The following is a 19,301-nucleotide window of genomic DNA, read 5'->3' as shown; positions in this document are numbered from 1 at the left end:
AATTCTGTCAAAGAAATATGTTTGGTATGAAGGTGTTGTCTGTATCAGCAATACAGGAAAAAAAAATTCCTTGTTTATTAGTTTTTTGTTTTTGTTTATTTTTTACCCCTCCAGGGGGTCTTTTGTGGGCTCTAGTGTCCCTTATATGAAAGTATGCTGAAGGAAAGGAGGAAGACATGCGGCAAATATCGTCGGGTCCGGGAGTCAAACCCGCGACGGCCGTGTCGAGGACTCAGGGCCTCCAAACATGGGTCACGCTACCCCCTACGCCACCACGGCACAGCCCTGTTTATTAGTTTTTAATTCATATACATGTAAATGAGCCTGGCAAGGGCCAGTATAATGGTGATGGATTGTGGATCTTCTGATTTGTGCTGAGCATGTGTCATGTGCCGGTGAAAAGTGTCAAACTATCAATGGCTGACATCGAATCTGGCTCTGCAAGGTAGCTTTCCAGAGCCTGATCATCCTGTCTCAAAAGCCCACATGTTTTTTTAAAGCCTCAGAGCTCTCAGCCTTCAGCAGGACATATTTACATGTACACACAGCTTCATTCTACACCTCATCTCCAGCTTCCTTTACTTCATCAACCAGCCCAGTTTAATCCATCTTCCTTTCATCTCCTCTAAAACTCTTATCTTGCTCTTCCTCTTAGACCTCTTCCTACTTCTTTTAACACAACATACAACTCATGACGTAAATAGAAAAACATCTACAGTCTCAATGTATAAAGTTGCACCCACCAGACTTTTTCTTGTTGATGTGGATACCCATTTTTTTGAGGACTTAAAAGTTGGTTCTCATTTTTATTCTGAGGGCTAACAAACTGCTGCAGGTTCTTGGATAGAGGTAGTTTTGAATCCAACAGAAAATTAATTAATAACTTAAAAATAATTGTCATTTATGAGTGAAAACACTATGTTCCAAGATTATTTCTTAATTTCATTTATCTCAAAAGAAGTGTCATTGGTTTAAAGACCAAACCGTGGTAGTTCTTAGTTATGATGCATTTAATGAATTAGGGACGGTATTTGTTCAGTATTTCACCTATCAGCCACCAATCAATCTGATTTCACCCACTGATTGGTGCATTGCCATCAATAACTGCTGACAATACAGTTGAAAGAATATAAAATATAAACCTCCTTTTCCAATCAAACTACAAAGGTAAAATAAATTGGCTTAATTATTTATAAGAGAGTTCATAAAAATTATCTGTTTATTTTGAGCAAGAACATCTGTGGTTAGATCGAGGTGCTTCACTGATGTTATGGCAGCACATCTGGGCGTTGTGTAGAGTGTGAAAGTGAACGGTAAAAGCAGTGACAGTTTATCCATGACACTGTGAAAAAGCAGAAACACCATCAATATTCTCAATTAGAGTGAGGAGCTGCTTATATAGAGTCACAAATTTAATAACATGCTCTATAATTCCTTTTACCTTGTCTAATAAAATGTTTTACTTTCTCCAAACTGAAATGTTCTAGTGGCAGATTTCAACATGGGATGCTTTTAAAATATGTCTTCACACAGCCTCAGCTCTGTAACGTGACCAGACTTTACATGCTTTACTCAGGTTTACTTCAGAAAAAATGTTTTTAAAATATCCATTGAGTACCTCTAAAGTTATTATGATTTAAATAACCTGGTGAAACATGTCTACATCTATCTTTGCTTCAAATTACGCAACAGCAGAGTTAAGTTGCCTTCAGATGGTTATCTGCAAGAATCATACAGGCGCAACTTTATGCGGGTAACTCCAGTGAAATTTCTCTTAAGAAACAAGGAATGGAGAAACTAAAGATGCAGTAGATAACGTTTGTAAAAATGAGATTTTTATATATTTGTTAAAACTGTCCTAGTCAGAAACAACCAATCAGAGCCAGAAGAAAGGTCTTGTCACAGTCGCAGCCACTACTTCTCTGCTACGCTATACAGCACTTTCTAACTCCGATGCTAATAGCCTGCCGTGCTAGTTAGTATGACCACCAGTGACTGTGGATAAACAGTTTTCCTGTAAGTTTACAGCAAGGTTAGGTTGTTTTTCTGTTATTACCACAACTGGAGCAAGCCATCAATCTTGAGCTCATATGTACTGTGTGGAGGAAGGTGTGAGCAGCATATACATAAGCATGATCGACAGCTTTAAGACCCTCCTTCTGGCTCTGATTAGTTGTTTCCGAGAGAGTAGTGTATTTCTACAAATGACAGTAGGACTTCAAGAAAGAGGCAGAGGAACTAGATTTTTTTCACAGATTATTGTACTGGCAGGCAGTGTTGTAGTCAAGACCACCTAACCCGAGACCAAGACAAGACTAAGACCAGAATGTATCGAGACCAAGACAAGACCAGGACTTTTATGGTCAGAGACAAAGTCAAGACCAAGACCGAGGGAAATCGAGACCGAGTTAAGACCAAGACCATAAAATGTGAAATGTGATCAAAATTGCTAATCAAACTGATCTAAAAGATTCACATTCCCATAAAAACACCCTGATATTAAATACTTAGAGCTGAAATAAATTTAACCAATATTAAAAGTAGAACAAACTCTTTGTTTTGCTTATCTAAAAGGATAATGCCCTGGGCATTTGCCCATATCATTCATGTCAGAAATCAGCACTGTCAGTGAGGCTCCAGTCCAGGGCCAGCCCAAGCCGCCATGGGGGCCTCTAGTTCTGCTAACAATGTGGACTGGCTGCAATCAGCAGTCCGATCATTACATCATTCTCACACCTGCCATAAACTTATTGCATCTCTGGCACTGCTGTTTACATTACACACGTAGGATACATTTATTGGCCATCTGGTCATCGATTTCCTTTATTTTGGGGAATTGTGATCAGCTGATACTTACACGTGAAGCCCATCTTATCCCCTAATTGTATCTTCATCAGCAAAGGTTTAAAAATCAGTCTCTCTCCTCTTCTGCTCTACAGTGAGAGGTTTGACTGACAGACCAGCCCACCGGGTCAGGTCTGAAGGCTTAACAATATTCACCCCACTGTTGCCAAGTCAGTGACTTTCTTGATACATTTAGCAACATTTCAGACAAAATAAATTCATATCAGCCAAAATCAAAATGGGCAGGTCAGCCTTTTTAAAGATCTGTAACCAGGGATCACCCAGAAAACTGCAATCGGTGCAGCCCTACACACATATTCATGACATTTTTTGATTAAATAAATTTCTCTTAAACGTTATTCCAATAGCTGAAATTTAATTTACACCAGGTGAGTGTTTCCTCCCTGAGAATGTGGACCAGTAATGGACTGATTCTGAGCATTCAAATGATTTTAACAGAAGTTTCACATCTCTTAGAAGTTGATGTAAAAGTAATATTTGTTTTAGCCACAAAAAGATTATGCTCAGCAGCAAACATCATATCCCGAACTGCAGCATAGAGTAGCTCATCCATGTAGCAGCTATGTAGCCTGACATAAAAACATTTTGCCTCAAACATTGAGAAGTTTTAATTATTGTTATCAAATATTCTCAAACATGGCGTTTTGAAGCCAAAAATACCTCAGAAATATCCAGAGGCAACCATGAGAATCAACTCATTTAAAGTTTAAACTCAGTTTCACACAAATGTTTGGCTGTTGAACTGGACCGTTCAAGCTAATTTTCTATTAGCAGCTTTACAAATCTTTTACATTAAATTACCAAGGCACATTAAAACATACTTTATCTTGGCTTTTTTCTTTTCTTCCTCTTTTCTCCCTCCCTGAAGGATAGGTCCTTCTTTGAGACATTATTTTCTTTACTTAACTTCTGACCGGAGCGTTGGACGTTTGGATGTGCTCTATACATTGCACAGCAGCTCATGATACCAAGACCGGTCTCAATTACTACAACACTGCTGTCAGGACATGTTGACATTTTCCACAAATATGTAAAAAATAAACTGATTTTTATAAAAGTTACCTATTGCAGCTTTAGTTTGTTTCTAACTTTTATTCTGGTGCCTTAAATACCCATAACCAGTTCTACTTTTTGCCATCTGTCCTGCATTTCCCACCAACTCTCGCCCAACCATTCCCTCTCTCCGTCAGTGGGTGAGATACTGTTTCCATGGGGACGGACTGTTGCTGTCGCCATGGGTACGGGCTCCACCGAGCATCTCAATTACTGAGTGGGACAATTAATAAGCATCAAAGCCTGGTTAATATTTCACCAGCGACTCAAAGCAGGTCCATGGGAGATGGAGAAGTGGCCGGAGACAAAAAGAGAACAAGAAGAGACCGCAGAGAGATGACAAGACAAGGGTGAAGGTGAGAAAAAACAACAAATCTGAGGAGCTCGGGCTTCAGTAGTCATCTGATGAGCAGAAAACAAACCATGTAATGGACTGACCAGACCTTGTCTTCATAAAGCCCAAACAACATGTTAGAAATGATCTGTTTCAATCTGCAAGGTTTCATCCAAATGTTAAACAAACATGTTTAACGTCAGGATCAATTAGCCAATTTGATCCAGCCTAGCCGCCTTTTGATCACATTTAGACAGCAATATAAGGCTCTAGGTATACATCTTTCCCTTTTCAGACACATTTTGTTGTTTACCCTAAAGCAGGGGTGTCAAACTGCAGTCCTCAAGGGCCGCTGTCCTGCAACTTTTAGATGTGCCTCCGCTGCACCACACCTGAATAGAATAATTAGGTCATTAGCAAGGCTTTGGAGAACTGGTCTACACAAGGAGGAGGTAATTAAGCCATTTCATTCCAGTGTTTTGTACCTGTGGCACATCTAAAACCTGCAGGACAGCGGCCCTTGAGGACTGGAGCTTGACACCCCTGCCCTAAAGGCAGTGCGTTATGGCAGGTGGGTATTTTGGACTTTAGTTTCATTCATGTTTCTGTTGTTATTTTAGTTTATCCCTTTTGTTAGATCAGTTATTCTCACTTCTTTACATTTCTGTTAATGTTCAGATTTTGTTCAAGTTTTTATTTCATTCTTTTTGCTTCTCTTCTTCAGTCTGCCATTCTACTCTACCTACCTTAGGTTAATTCTTCTGGTTGTTTTATCATGTCCACCTTTTCCTGATTGTATTTAAGATTCCTGGTTTTTCATTGTTCCCCACTGGCTCATTCCATTGCACCCCAGCTTTTCATGTTTTACCTTCTTTATTCTCCATTGTTCCTGGTGTTCTTTGTAAGCGTCCTTTTATTTTTCAGTCCTTAAAATCTCCTTCATCCGTAAACTTTCTGTACTTGGGTCCTCCTTTGCAACCAAACATTACACAGTGTCCTCCTTCCTTCCTTGTTTATTATTGAAGTCTGAGATTTTACAAAAGTAGGTTGTTGGCACACCCAGTGGTCACTATTTTTAGGTTCACCTTGATAGTGAGCCACCTATTGCTTTAGGAACTCGAGTACTGTGAATTCACTGTAATCGTTTGAGATTATCTGAGTTTATGACGTGTTGTATTAATCTGCTGTGAGGATACATCAAAAGATGGCTGGACTATGGTCACTGTGCGGTGTTTAAACGATGATTAGATACTATGGAGCCCAAAAAGTACCAAGAAAATGTGTCCTACACCATTACTCAACCACAATGTAGGATGGATGTATCTGTGCTAAGATCTGGCCCTAACCCTACCATGTGAATATCATAGTTAAAATCAAGATTCATCAAACCAGGCAACATCTTTCTAATATGTTGATGTTTGATAAACCTGTGTGAGTTTACTGTTTTCGGGTAATACAAGCAGTGCCCACCCTGCGACAAACTGGCGACCTGTCCAGGGTGAACCCCGCCTCTCGCCCGGAACATTAGCTGGGGATGGGCACCAGCAACCCTCCTGACCCCATTAGGGACAAAGGGTGTATAGAAAATGGATGGATGGATGGATGGATGGATGGACAAACAGTTCCCATTGTGGTCTTCTGCTGTTGTGGTCAAATTCCTTTAAGAGTTTGCATGTTGGATCTTCAAAGGTGGTATTCTGCACAAACTGTAACAAGTTGTTGTTTGAAGGACTGTTGCCTTGATATTATCTTGAACCAATCTGCTCACTGCCCTCTAACATCAAGGAACCTTTTTCCACATTACTGCAGATCACCAACAATGACGCCAGGCTGCTGAAATCCCTTTTTTCCACCAATAAGATGTTATCATCATGTAGTTGCTTAAAATAGCAAATTTTTAAAATTGACCGTTACCAACAGGATTGTTTGTCAATCTGCCAGCCTGTGGAAAAACCCACCTAAAACAGCACCTCATTCCATCTGTTGAGGTGCAACGATTTTCTGGCTGTATAAAGGGTCAACCGCAGGGCCAGTACTTTTGATTTTTCAGAGTGAATGTGAAAGCACGATACACTCAACCAAGCTCCAAACAACCATTTCCTCTGCTGTGACATTATGTGCGGACTGTACTCCAGTATTATGACCACATACATAAATACCGATGAACCAACACAAGGCGATATCAGCAAAGATGTTCCCACCCAACAAATGTATCAGTCAGTCTGGGCACATCTGACCTAGGAAGTTAATATTCGATATTAAGGAGACAGTAAGTGAAAAATAACATAAAAGGTATCATAAATTATATTTTCTTATAAAAACACATGGTAATGTGACATATTATGGGTAGGATTATTATAAGTGTTATAAGTTTTAACATGTTAGCAGCATTATAAATAATTGCTGCTTTTTGTTTTAAATAAAAGTAATCTGAAATGCTTGTTATTTTAAAATTATGTGTAAATAGCTTGTAAGCATGGTGTGTTAACTCTAGCGCATCATGCCATGAGTTACAGGATTGAGCTGATGTAATCCTATAGTTATTTATCTTTGCAATAATTTAGCTACAGAAAAAGCTTCTCTATTATTAGCACAAATGTTTGAACATTTGAAAAGAAAAGCTTGACTGATCTGACTCAGACAAGCTACTAAACCTCTCCATCATCTGCCTCCTTGAGTCCTTCCCATCCCCACTTGGAGAGTGAAGAGCAAAAGAAGGTAAGAGCATCAGGAGGAAGTAGATAAAATAGGATTGTCAGGCACACACGAACTGCAGGAAGGAGGAAGATGATGGTTAGAAGAGGAGAGGGGATAAGTGTAAGATGAGAAAGAATTTTTCCTGTTGGGGAGGGAGGAGAAAGGATGAGGGAGAAATGGCAGGCACGAGTGGTGAGTAATGGAGTAATGCAGGGAGGAGGGGAAGTTGGTGGGACTGCGTCGCTCTGAGGCAGATGTATTGAAGCGCCGGCTGGCAGATCAATAGGATGTGCTCAATCAACAGAGTGATCCATATGCTCTGACCTAACTTTAGTTGACTGAGTTGAGATGCGTGCGAGTGTGAGTGCGCCTATTTATATATACGCTGACGTATGCTGACATAGTAAATGGTTTCCCTTTTGTGTTTTCCCCAAACAAAAGGCCTCATTCAGGTGGACATGCTGCTTCTAAAAGCCTTAAACAGAAATTACAATAAGGATTTTATAGTATTGCATCATAAAAAAGGCTTACTAAAGACTTCAATTTGACTTTTATTCAGTAGAATGATTTTTGTCCTCACATTAAATTACTGTCATAATATAATCAACTCTAATTCATTGATCTAGAACGTTTGGTTCATTTGCGCAGGTGTGAATGCACAATCAAATTTTGATGCAGTCCAAAAATGTGAACTCTGGTTCACCTAAAAACCTACGTCACAGTTCGGCTGAAGTGAACGCTTATGCGGTTTGACTGCATATGTGACTGCCAAGCGGACCAGAAACCAGTGGACTACACTGCAGGGAATTCTGGGTACAAAACCAATGCACAAGTTTGGCTAGTGGAGAAATGGCTAGCAGCTTTTATGAAAGACAAAAGAGAAATCCCACAGCTGCTAAATTTTGACGCTGCTTCATTTTTGTTTACATTTTGTGAAGAAGTACATTGTGATCATGTCTTCTCCAGAGGTTTTTATGTAGTTTCTTTTAGTAGTTCTTGGTGCAGCGTCATCACAGGTGAGGAGGGGAACAGTTTGAGATAGTTTGACACAGTGCAGTGTGAAAGTGAACCGCACCAGCTGCAAATGCAACAAATGTTGCAGTATTGGTCCCCAATAAATCCCCATTAGTCTTATCCATCTACAGAAAATACATTGTAGAAAAATTATTAAAACATTACTGTTAGAACAATTAAGGAGCATTTTTAATACAAGATTTTAAATCCAATAACTTGTTTTTTTTAATATCTATAATAAGAAAGGTTGCAGAGTGGTGTATTATTAGCAATGTTGCCTTCTTGGTCTGGGGGTCTTTCTGCATGGAGTTTGCATGTTCTCCCTGCGCATATGTGTGTTCCCTCTGAGTCCAAAAATACAGCTGTTGGGTTAATTGGCATCTCAAAACTGCTCTTACGAGTGAGTGTTGTGCGGTTGTTAGTCCTGTGTCTGTGGGCCTTTGCTTGACATGGGCTAACAACTTATCCAGAGTGTGACATACCTCTCAGCAGAAGACCTGAACGTACAGTATAGGCGGGTACAGACAAGGGATGTTGTACGTTCAGAAAGCGAAACGTGCAGGAAGATTAAAGAGAAGAAAACTGATTACACTGGCTGGTTGTTTTCAGCAGCATCTTGCAAATAATTACTATCAAAAAGCTGAGTTTGGAGCTTAAACGCATGGGTAAAAATACATTAAAAAAACAGACTCTTAGCCACATAAAGAATCATGACAATTTGCTTTTTTGTATTTTGAAAAGTTGCTTCCTTGACACAGCAACTTTTGTAATAACACCCTCTCACTACATTTTATCAGGAGATAGTGAAGGATACAGAGACGCATCCTTCACAGATGATCTCATTTCCAGAAGAAGGTCTACTGGGTACAGTTTATTAATCTTTATTTTAGGCCTTGTGGCAGTTTTACTGAAAGTTTCGTGATTGTTTTTCATATCATAAAATACTCTGCAGCAGAGGGGAACACAAAGAGATTCAGACCAGCTATCTATAGGTGACAGATTTACAGATCTGCTCTCCATTTTTAAATGCAGGAAATGCATTAAACTTACAGCCACAATAAAAAGATTATAAACAGTAGAACATGAAATTAAGTATCAAGGTCAATACGGAAGCTTAATGGTAGCCTGCTTTATCTGACGTTTGTTTGGGATCATTGCATTGCTGGAACTGTACCAGGGTTTCCCTCCACTGCATTATAAGCCTGGCGGGCCACCAGGCTTTACTTATGCCCCCACCAGGCTTAGCAAAATATTTGCATTTTTTAAGACTTTATAGTTGGGATTCAGGTATTAATTTTCCAAACTTTCAATAACACATAATTATCGAGTGAGATTTTCACATTTCCTGTCAACTTTAAACATTTTTTAACTCAAAACACAACAGGCTGCTGGATGAATGACTGCCGAGCGCCCAGCCACTGGGCTTAGCAGGTCCTCTGGGGGAAACCTTGCTGTATCAAAGTTTCTGACTGAAATTGTCTTCAAGAGTAGCCTGCAATTAATCAAGGCTGAACTTTGTCATAAACTGGTGGAAGCAGCACCATGTTGAAGGTGTGCTTTATACTGCTTCTAACCAAGGTCTGCAACAGGAAACCAATAAATTCAAAAAGTGCATCTCATCTTCTCTTCTCTTTTCTGATGAGAAGATAAGATGGAAGCATTTTACGGCTAAGCAGCATATGGCTGATGTGGAACCTGCATGAATTTGGCAAATTTATATATTTGAGCCTGTATGTATAATTCTGACCTCATAAGGATTAGAGCAAATTGATATTAGAAATGATCATTTTTATACCCCAAATTACTATCACACGCAATAATAAACATATGCACTTTTCTGATGAGAACTGCAAATATGTTTTTATTTACCTACAATTACTAAAAGTTTTTGCTTTGTTAAAGCCGCACACTCTGGCTCCATTCTGCACTACAAAATTTTCGCAGGTGCAGATTAGAAAGCTGGTGGTTAGATGTTGCACTTGTGGTTGCAAAAGTGTAAGAACAAGCACAACATCTGGGCTCATGGCGCCAGTGCTTTTTGAGAGAGCTCGGTATCGATTTTTAGACTGATAAGAAGATAAAACGAGAGAAAGACGTCTGAGAGGTGATGATAGAGAACGTGGGCCTTTCTCACAAATTGTCACATTACAGCCATATACTTTAATTATTAGGCATTTAGTTTGGACGTCACCAACATAAAGCAGTGCATGGCTATAAAGTGGGAAGGAAAATGCCTCTTGGTTTGGGAAAATCTTGGGAATTGTACTAATTCCAATCTTAAAAGTGTGGGCTGGATATGAATTCACCCTCCCGAGTACATACATTGTTTGGAGCAGTTTTCTGCAGCTCCTCCAGAGATACAGAGATGCTTCTCTGATTAATGCTGTCTTATTTAAGGTGGGTACTGTCTCTATTTTCAGATGATGTACTGAACTGTTCACTGTGAGATGTTTAACGCATGGATGTTGTTTTTTATTGATTGATTGATTGTACCTAAACCTGCTTTTAGCTTCTCCATAACTCCGACCAGTCTGCTCTGCTCCTTAGTGTTTATGATGTTGTTTGTTTACTACTATTCTCTAACAAACCTCTGAGCCCTTCACAGAACAAGAACTGAAAACAATTAACTGTGATTACTTGATTATTTCAGTTATCGCTTATTAATCAATTAATCGCTAACGAGAGTATACAGACTTAATACAGGCAATCTCCTGAAAGAATAACAAACTCAGAAGAGTACTTACATGAAAACTAGACAAAAAAATCTAAATATTTTGCATTTAAGTAAAAAATAAATAAATAAAAAAAAACACTTTTTTTGTCTGTTATGTTGCTCTACCCCATAGTGGAATAGTTTTAGCTTCACTTGCATCAAATTCTGTGGAAAAAATCTCCAACTAAGTATCCTTAGCTATCATTTCTTAATTGGTTAATTCATAAAAATGATCAACCCTACACTCTATTGGTGATATGTCAAGTAGAAAGGGCTGAGCTTTTCAAATGTTTGTGTAAAAAGTTATTTTTTTAGCTTCAAATTCATCCCTTGCTACAAATGATCAAGTGTACCAGAAGGATTGCTGTTACTTATTATTTTCTCATTTTAAAAAAGCTATTAAATTATTTATTTGCTTATTTTTAATAAATTCCCGTTGCTGTATAAAATAAGTTTAAGTGACGAAGTGACAAATCTGCAGAATGCCCCAATTTATTATCAGATTAATTGATTAATCGTCCGAAAAATCTAAAGAATAATCAATTACTATAATAATGGTTAGTTGCAGCCATAATTCAGAGCCAGATTGCTGTATAATATTCACCAATTCTTTATCATATTTGAAATATTATCCCCTTGCTCAGTTTTACATAGTCTACTAACAACTATGGGATATATTACAACTGGATGGAAGGAAAGGGAAGCCATTGCAGCTGATTGGTGTGGCAGTTTTTTCCAAAACATGTGTACATTGTGTACCTGAGGGTACTTTCCACTACTTAACTCAATGCATCAAACTACTATGCAAATAAAGCATACCCTGTTGTATTTTATTTTTTTTGTTGCAAACCATGATGTTCCTTTTGGGTTAGTGTGCAGTCATGCACACACACACACACACACACACACACACACACACACACACGCACACGCACACGCACACACACACACACACACACACACACTAAAGTTATGCATCTGCACATACCCAGTCTTCGTAGTGCCTGGTTCCGTTCTGCAGCAGGACCTCCAGCTGGATGGTGCAGTTGGCCACGAAGTCGTCATATCCGATGGGAGCATCGTGGAACACCGACAGCTCTAAATTGCGTCCCTCTCGGACCTCGGTGCAGAACTCCTGGTGCCAGGCCGGGTTGTTGGTCTTGGTTCTTGTGGCGGTCTGGCCCAGGCGGGTCTGGTCCAGGTTCAAGGCCAGGTAGGGGTCCAACAGGAAGGAGCCGCTCTTCCCAACGGCGTGACGCAATGCCCACGGGGTGGGCTTCAGGTCCACTGCTTCAACCACCCGAATCTTCAGCAGGCCGTTAAAGACGGGCATGGCTGCGGGCTGATGAGGTGTGTGTTAACAGAATGGATGGCAGTCTGTGTGTGTGACTATGAGTGTGCGTGCGTGTGTGTGTGTGTGTGTGTTTGGGTCTGGCTGTTCCCGCTCCCGCACACAGAATGTTTCCTTCCAATGAGCGGGGTCACTGCACAGTCCTGCTACATCCCATAATACCGCTGGTTCCTTTACTCTAGCATAGCCATGTCAGAACACCGCAATACCCGCAATAAAGGAGCACCAACGGGCTGAAAACACGCAGTTATTACCGCACACTCACTCCCCTCCGAGGCTGCCTGATGAACACTCTCCCACCCCGAGAGCTTGTTTGTTTATGTTCGATCCCAGAATTCCCGTTTCCGCGGAAACAGGCCGGGGCTTAACGGCTGAAAACGGAAGAAACGCGGTGTAACTGTCCTCACACGGAGCTCTGCGGCAGTACTGTGAGTGTCTCCGCCGGGTCACGGTGGGAGAGAGCGGGGGCAGCCGCGCCTAGCCATCCGGGATTGCTGCTCCGCTTCCAGCCCCGTCGCGGCTCGCTCGCTCGCTCGGTCCTCCTCTGGGGTAATCTCTAGGCTTCAATCTCCCACCGCAGTGGGTGTTTGCGCTTAGTCTGTCAAAAAGAGTGCGTTTTAATCCGCTCTATGCGGCGGTTTTTCGGGTTCGGGAGCACCCCAGACACATCACGGAGCTCCGCTCCCGATCCGTTTTTTTTCCTCCCTTCAGTCCCTGCGCGCGACCCTCGCTTCCCGTCCCCTCTCTCTCCCGATCCGTCAGTGAGCGGGCATGGCAAGCTGATTTACCATATAATGTGTTGACATAATGTAGTCCAAGTTAAAGCCGCTGTACGTAACTTTAAAAAGATTTTTTTTTTTTTACATATTTGTTAAAATTATTACTATGTTGTCACAGAATGGTATGAGACAGATCATCTGTGGAAAAATGTGGCTCTTCTGCCTTCTCTCAGTTCTCCCAGTGCGAACCAGAAACAACCAATCAGAGAAAGGAGGCGGGGTCTTAGCAGTGTCAATCACCAAACCCTGTGGCACTGCTCATCCCCCTCTACTCCCTCTTGCTCTCTGCTATGCTGCAGCTAGCACAGCCTATCATTAACGCTCATGCTAGTTAGGATGCAGTTTGAATAATTGTTACACTGGCTTGCCATACAGGAAATGCAGGAAATGCGCAAAACGCGTCACACGCGCTGCCGGACTCTTGCTAACCCCTTGTGGAGCGTGCGAGTTCGCGCGGGCGTGTGCGTGATCATTTGGAAGAGGCGAATAGAGGGAGTGGAATTCACCCGCAGGCGTCAAGCGCATGTGTGCACCCGCGCGCGCGTTTGCGTGAGGGCGCGTGCCATTACCAGACAGCCGAGAGGGCCAGTCAAGCAGTCTGTCCTTATGCATGGTCTCACACACACACACACACACACACACACACACACACACACACACACACACACACATTCACGCGAGCGCGCGCGCACAAACACGTCAGAGCACAAACAGGTCTATCTATCTATCTATCTATCTATCTATCTATCTATCTATCTATCTATCTATCTATCTATCTATCTATCTATCTATCTATCTATCTATCTATCTATCTATCTATCTATCTATCTAATGAAGTAGGATTTCTCCTTTATATATTTACTTTTTTGTTGTTGTTGTTTTACTTAAATGTGCCAAATTATCAAATATTTCTTAATAGCATATACAGAGTATCACGTAATAATCTAGTTTTTAATTTATTTCACTTGTACGTGAAAAATGAACCCAAGCTAACTGACTATGTGAAAACAGATGATCACATATTAGTGCATTACATGTTCTGTTTAATGAATACATATATTTCTGTTAAAGAGACGGCAACTTCAATGATAACACTTGAAATTACTAACTTTGAATTTTAAGTTGTCAACTCTTGCAACCACTTAGATACTTATTTCCCGTTTTCTGTACTTTAACTGTCACTGCATTAACCACATGGGATTGACTGACCTAAACCATTAATTCACACCAGTTATACCTGCTATTCTCTAATGGTTAAGACTTATCGAAAGAAAAATATGACGTGTTGTGCGTGCCCATGCATATGCCTTTGTTCAATAAAATACTCTGTGTTTATAAGAGCCTGTACACATGTATTTAATAAAATGTCTATGTTTCTTAAACTTAAACCAATTAAATGTACATTAAGACATTGTTAATGTATTCTTTTTGGCATGCAAAGTTTGAACATGATGAGCCACGATTTAGATTTGTCAGAAATGTATAATTATATTATTATGATACCTTAACAAAGAATTAAAACCAAAATAAACTAAACTAATCTGAAAAAACTGCGTCTTACCCATGTCTCCTAAACTACATAAAATGGCATCTGTAACATATTCATGTTTATGGTCTTATCAGGTTTCTAAACGTGTCATTAATTTGTTTATTTTAGTTCGTTATTAAATCAGTATATAATTTGAAACTACGCGTCTGATAAAAATCATAATTTATTCCCTCGAAACATCAATCTTCACTATAATGCCCGGTCACCTGTGCCACCTGCTGGCTGCAAGGTTGTATTGCAGACATGATGACGCAAACGTTCTGTGACGTCACCAAGTGCTGAGTTCAAGTGCTCCTCGGACATTAAGACGAAACCCAGACGTGTATTCAGCCCTGCATCAATAAAACATGTTTTCTTTTTAAATATCACCTTTTGGTGAGAAATACAATAAAATAAAAATAGAAAGTAATTAGAAATATTAATAATAATAGCAATTATTATTGTTATTGTTGTTAATATCATTATTACTAAGTGCTGTTAATCAAAGCTCTGTACTAAAAATTTACAAATGAGAGAAAACTCAAATTTAAATAATAAAAATTATAACTTCAAAGTTGGAACATTGTAAAGTATCTTTTGTGTAAGAAAGAAGCTCGGTATTTTCCCCTACCACTGGGTGGCGCTGCAGTGTATTCTTACAATGGATTTTTGGATTACAGTACTTTCGATTTTTAAAGCAGATTGGAAATAAAAAAACAAAACAGTAATAACTTAATTCTATCTTTTTACGTGGCACAAAAATATAAATATACTTAATAATAATAATAATCATAATCATCATCATCATAATCATAATCATAATGAATATAGTCCTTTTTTGCTTCTCTCTATGCGCTCAAAATAGTGGAATAGGAATTTTTTCTTAAATTATTTGCTGGTAATTTAACTAATCACAAAACAGACAACAAAAATTATGGTACATTTTTTCTTTTTTAGGGTAAACACCATATAACTTAAATATTTCAGCATTATAAATTGATTATGTGTTTTATGCTGCTTCTGTATTTTCTAGAGAATATGTAGTTAAACTAAACAATTATTCAATAAAATCACACATTTAAAATTCAGAAAACCCACAACTGCATGAGTTTCTTTTGTTGTTACTCGATGATTTTATTAAAAATATTATAAATTAGCATGCTGTTGTGTATCATTAAATACTGAATCTGCATTTTCTGTTTTGAATAAACAAATATTTGTGTATTAAGCCAAAAATAAAAACTAAAACTAAAAACAATTGCAAGAAATAAATGAGCCATTCATTTTGATTGTTTAATCTTGTTTTAAATATATTTCAGTTTCATTTTCTGAGTATTTCTGGGTTGTTTTTTTTTTTACTTTGAATAAAAAAGTTGAAACTTGAAAAAGTTTTAAAATATGCTCATTTAAAAATGATCTTTGCTTTTTTAACAAATAAACAGTTTTCATTAAAAAAAAGAACATCAGACATTTGTTCACATACATAACAAATGAATTCAAATGACATTTTAAAATTAAATAAATTTAATATAAAATATTAAAAACATTTTGTCAGCATCAAATTGAACATAGGCTGTGGCTTGGCTTCACACAAACCACACAGAGAACCTGAAATAGAGCTGAGGTAAAGGCTAAGAGGAAAACCAGCATTATGACTAAAAATGCAAACAGGCAGACAGGGAGGTAGGATTTAGTTATTATAGTTGATTGTACAGCAGTCGGTCCAGGTTGTCCCTAAAAACTAGTTTCGTTCAGGAAAACAACACCAAATGAGGTTCTGGCTCCCCAGCAGGTTTCAGTCCAAAACGTTCCAGCTGCTGCAGACTGAGACCAGCAGGGGGGTTTCTGCTCAGTGCTGCTCTAATTTGGATTGTCAGATGAACCCATTATCACTGGATGTGGTTGGAACAGAAAGTGGTCAAAGGTCATGAGATCTTTCTGGAAGGAACTATCAGCCAGAAAACAGAGGAAGCAGAAAAATGTTAACGCAGCCTGTGCTTCTACTGGGTAGGCTGGCATAAAGTGATTGCAGTGTCTTCTAAAAGCATCCAGATCCCTCCAAAATACAAACACTAACCTGTATTTGTATAGCAAGAAACATTTTTAAATGGCTTCTGATTTTTTTTACAGATCTAAAAAAAAATTATTTTTAAATTACTTGAACAAAAATGTTTAGCTTAAAGCTAACATTACAAATAATCTTGAAAATATTATCCCCTTGTGTGAAGATAAGAGGTAGCATCATGCTGTGGGTCACGCTCCATCTATGGATGCTGGTCAGAGTTGAATAGAAGAGAGATGCAGGTAAAAATAGAGAAAATCTGTGAAAAAAATCAACACTGCAGAGGTAAAATCTTAATAAAATACATATTAGTTTATGTTTTCAACGTGGCCAAATGTGAAAAGTTTAAGAGGCATGAATACCTTTACAAGGCCCTGTAGCTCCTTCTTACTCTGTTACCCCTCGACACACACTCACAGTCCACAAAAGATCCCTTCAAGTATATATACATATATATATTGATCAAAAGTTTCAGACATCCAAGTCTGAGTCACTGTCCGTCACTGAGAGGAAAGTTTCTCCGTCTGCCCGCTCCGCGCTGCCATCTGGACTGCAGTCTCCTCCGCTCCGTGGACGGGAACCATCTGTGCAGGCGCGGTGATGCTGCAACCTGACGAGTTAAAAACAAAAACAAACACACATTAAAAAGAGATTAATGAGAAAATAAAATGTAACTGGATAAAACTCACGGAGTTTAAATATCTACGCGTATTATAACTGAGATATAGTAACAGAAAATAAACTTTGCAGTAATTAGTGCAGCTTTCGCTTCATAAACTCGGTAACTCTCATCCAGCTAAAACAAATCGAATGGATGTGCATTTTTACGCACGAATGGCGTCTTTACGCACCGCCTTGGCCAGTTTGGCTGAAAAACGGTTGACTTCAGAGTTGCAGTGATTTCTAAATGGTTTGCAGACACCTGCGTGACTCTTAGTAATAGGATTGTTTACTTAAAGAAATATAAATAAAGTCACCAACCTGTTTTTAGCCGCAGCCGCGCGATCCCTCTGTCTCCTGTTCTTAAACCAGTTCCCAACCTGGGTCGGTGTCAGTCCGGTGGCGTGAGCCAGCTCCCGTTTCTTCCCCGGGTTCGGGTACGGGTCCTGCAGGTACCACTCTCTCAGCAGCCCGCGGGTGCGCTCCTTGAAGCAGTGCGTCTTCTGCTCTCCGTCCCAGATGGTCCTCGGTAACGGGAACTTCTTCCTGACTCGGTACTTGTCGACGGGCCCCAGCGGTCGGCCCCGCAGTTTCTCCGCCTCACGGTAGTGAGCCTCCAGCCACATGGCCTGCAGTTTCCCGTGCGAGGTGCGCGTAAAGCGGTGCGTCTCCAGGATGCGGTACAGTTCGCGGAAGCTCCCCGTGTGGAAGGCGACCACGGCGCGCGCCCGCCGCACGGACTCGTGCTCGGAGATGGAGTCGCGGCCGTCGGCGGTGACCGGCAGCGACCAGAGGAAGCGGGCCAGCCGCTCGATGTCCCCGGTCTCCTCCAGGGTCTCGCACACGCTGGCGATCTGCGTGGCGGAGAAGCAGAGTCCCGGGAGGGACAGAGGAGCGGCAGCCGCCGGGGGGTCCTCTGGGGACCGGGAGCGGGGCAGGTGAGGCGGCCCGTCGGAAAAGTGGGGCAGGAGGAGCCGGGAGGCTGATAGAAAATCAAGCGGAGACCTGAAAACCATTTTAGTGTGACGCTAAACAAATAAAAAATAAAATAAACAAACGATAAACCCAAGAGGTTTCCTGGAACAGACTGACAGAAATCTACTAAAGTGTGACTATTTAGTTCACCTGGGAATCAGGGACGGACCCTGGATCTGATTTCTGATTGGACGCCTGGAGTTGATGGGGGATCGTCATGACCGCACCGTCAAACGCAGAGGATTTATCCCGCTTCTCATGCAAAGGCGGGGCACACTACGCCTCTTTAACGTGAAACGCTCATCTTTTTCTTACGAAAATTCAATAAATAATATAAAAAAATCAAACCAAAAGATTATTTTTCTGCAAAACAAAAACACAGAGATAAACCGACACCACAGATGAGAAATGAAACCAACTTAAACACATTTTTAATATTATTTCTTTGTTTTTAAGCACATGGCTTGGAGCAAATGAGAATAACAATTCAGTTTCTTTGAAAATTAATGCATTAGATAAAGCCAATAAAAAGGACACCAAGTAAGGAGACAGTCAGTAGCAGTCTAATGTAATAAACTGCTTTAATACTTTATTTGTGCATCTTTTTTGCACCTTTTTTCCTTCCACTCAACTTTTAATTCATTTGAATGCAGCATTCTGTGGCCACCCAGCATTTTTAACTATTATGTTTGTGACCATAGCTTGTGAATTTTGTCACTCTAGTGCACATGTGTCAAACTCAAGGTCCGGGGGCCAAGTCTGGCCCACTGTAGTTGTTTGAGTGGCCCTCTAGACTCCAAATTACATAAGCAAGACTCTGTAGTTTTTCACAAATCCTCAAAATTCACTCAAAATCACATTTTTCGCCACATTTTTCTGATTTCACTGCAAATTTTCCTCGCTGGGTCTAATTGACTGCTGCCTCATCTTTACTTAATGTCGAGTGAGTCTGTGATTTATACGTCAAGTTATAAAAAGTCACATTTAACATCATACATTAATGCAAATATAAAAAATCCTTGCCAATATTTCTAAATTAGCACCACAAAATATGTGATTTTGATTACAAAAGCCACAAAAACATTTATGAAATCCTGTTTATTAATATTTTAGCAGTTAAATGGGTTTTATCAAAACATTCTGGCACAACCAGAGAACATTCAGATTTTTGATATATGGCCCAAAATGAAACTGAGTTCGACACCGTTGCTCTATTGCATGTTTTTAACACTTGATGTTGTTTATGTAGAAATTCAGTTTTGAATACAAT

General features: G+C 39.9%; 2 protein-coding genes across 2 annotated transcripts in view; both read right to left on the bottom strand.

Moving 5' to 3' along the window:
- prkcea (protein kinase C, epsilon a) overlaps window positions 1–12,835 on the bottom strand; it is a 45,422-nt gene extending 32,587 nt beyond the window's left edge. The window contains exon 1 of the mRNA XM_044103848.1: window positions 11,665–12,835. Coding sequence (XP_043959783.1) covers window positions 11,665–12,009 — 345 coding nt within the window. The 5' untranslated portion in view covers window positions 12,010–12,835. The remainder of the gene's footprint in view (window positions 1–11,664) is intronic.
- A 3,074-nt stretch (window positions 12,836–15,909) lies between these two features.
- On the bottom strand, window positions 15,910–19,049 carry six3b (SIX homeobox 3b). Its single transcript, XM_044103847.1, has 3 exons — window positions 18,182–19,049; window positions 17,378–18,084; window positions 15,910–17,006 (listed from the first exon to the last, which is right to left on the bottom strand). Exons 1-3 carry the CDS (start codon window positions 18,248–18,250, stop codon window positions 16,868–16,870), a joined length of 915 nt encoding a protein of 304 aa, XP_043959782.1. The 5' UTR covers window positions 18,251–19,049; the 3' UTR covers window positions 15,910–16,867.
- Between the last annotated feature and the right edge of the window lie 252 nt (window positions 19,050–19,301).

The sequence above is a fragment of the Gambusia affinis genome, linkage group LG20 (genome assembly GCF_019740435.1).
Source record: "Gambusia affinis linkage group LG20, SWU_Gaff_1.0, whole genome shotgun sequence".
In the NCBI taxonomy this organism is placed as follows: Eukaryota; Metazoa; Chordata; class Actinopteri; order Cyprinodontiformes; family Poeciliidae; genus Gambusia; species Gambusia affinis.
This window is presented reverse-complemented; position numbering and strand designations above follow the sequence as displayed.

Excerpts from the sequence above, each read along its gene's own strand:
- six3b (XM_044103847.1), bottom strand. The coding sequence starts at position 18,250 with ATGACGATCCCCCATCAACTCCAGGCGTCCAATCAGAAATCAGATCCA. Across the intron at positions 18,085-18,181 it reads GGTCCGTCCCTGATTCCCAG|CGTCACACTAAAATGGTTTT; the intron begins GTGAACTAAATA and ends TTATTTGTTTAG. Across the intron at positions 17,007-17,377 it reads GCGGCTGCGGCTAAAAACAG|GTTGCAGCATCACCGCGCCT; the intron begins GTTGGTGACTTT and ends TTAACTCGTCAG.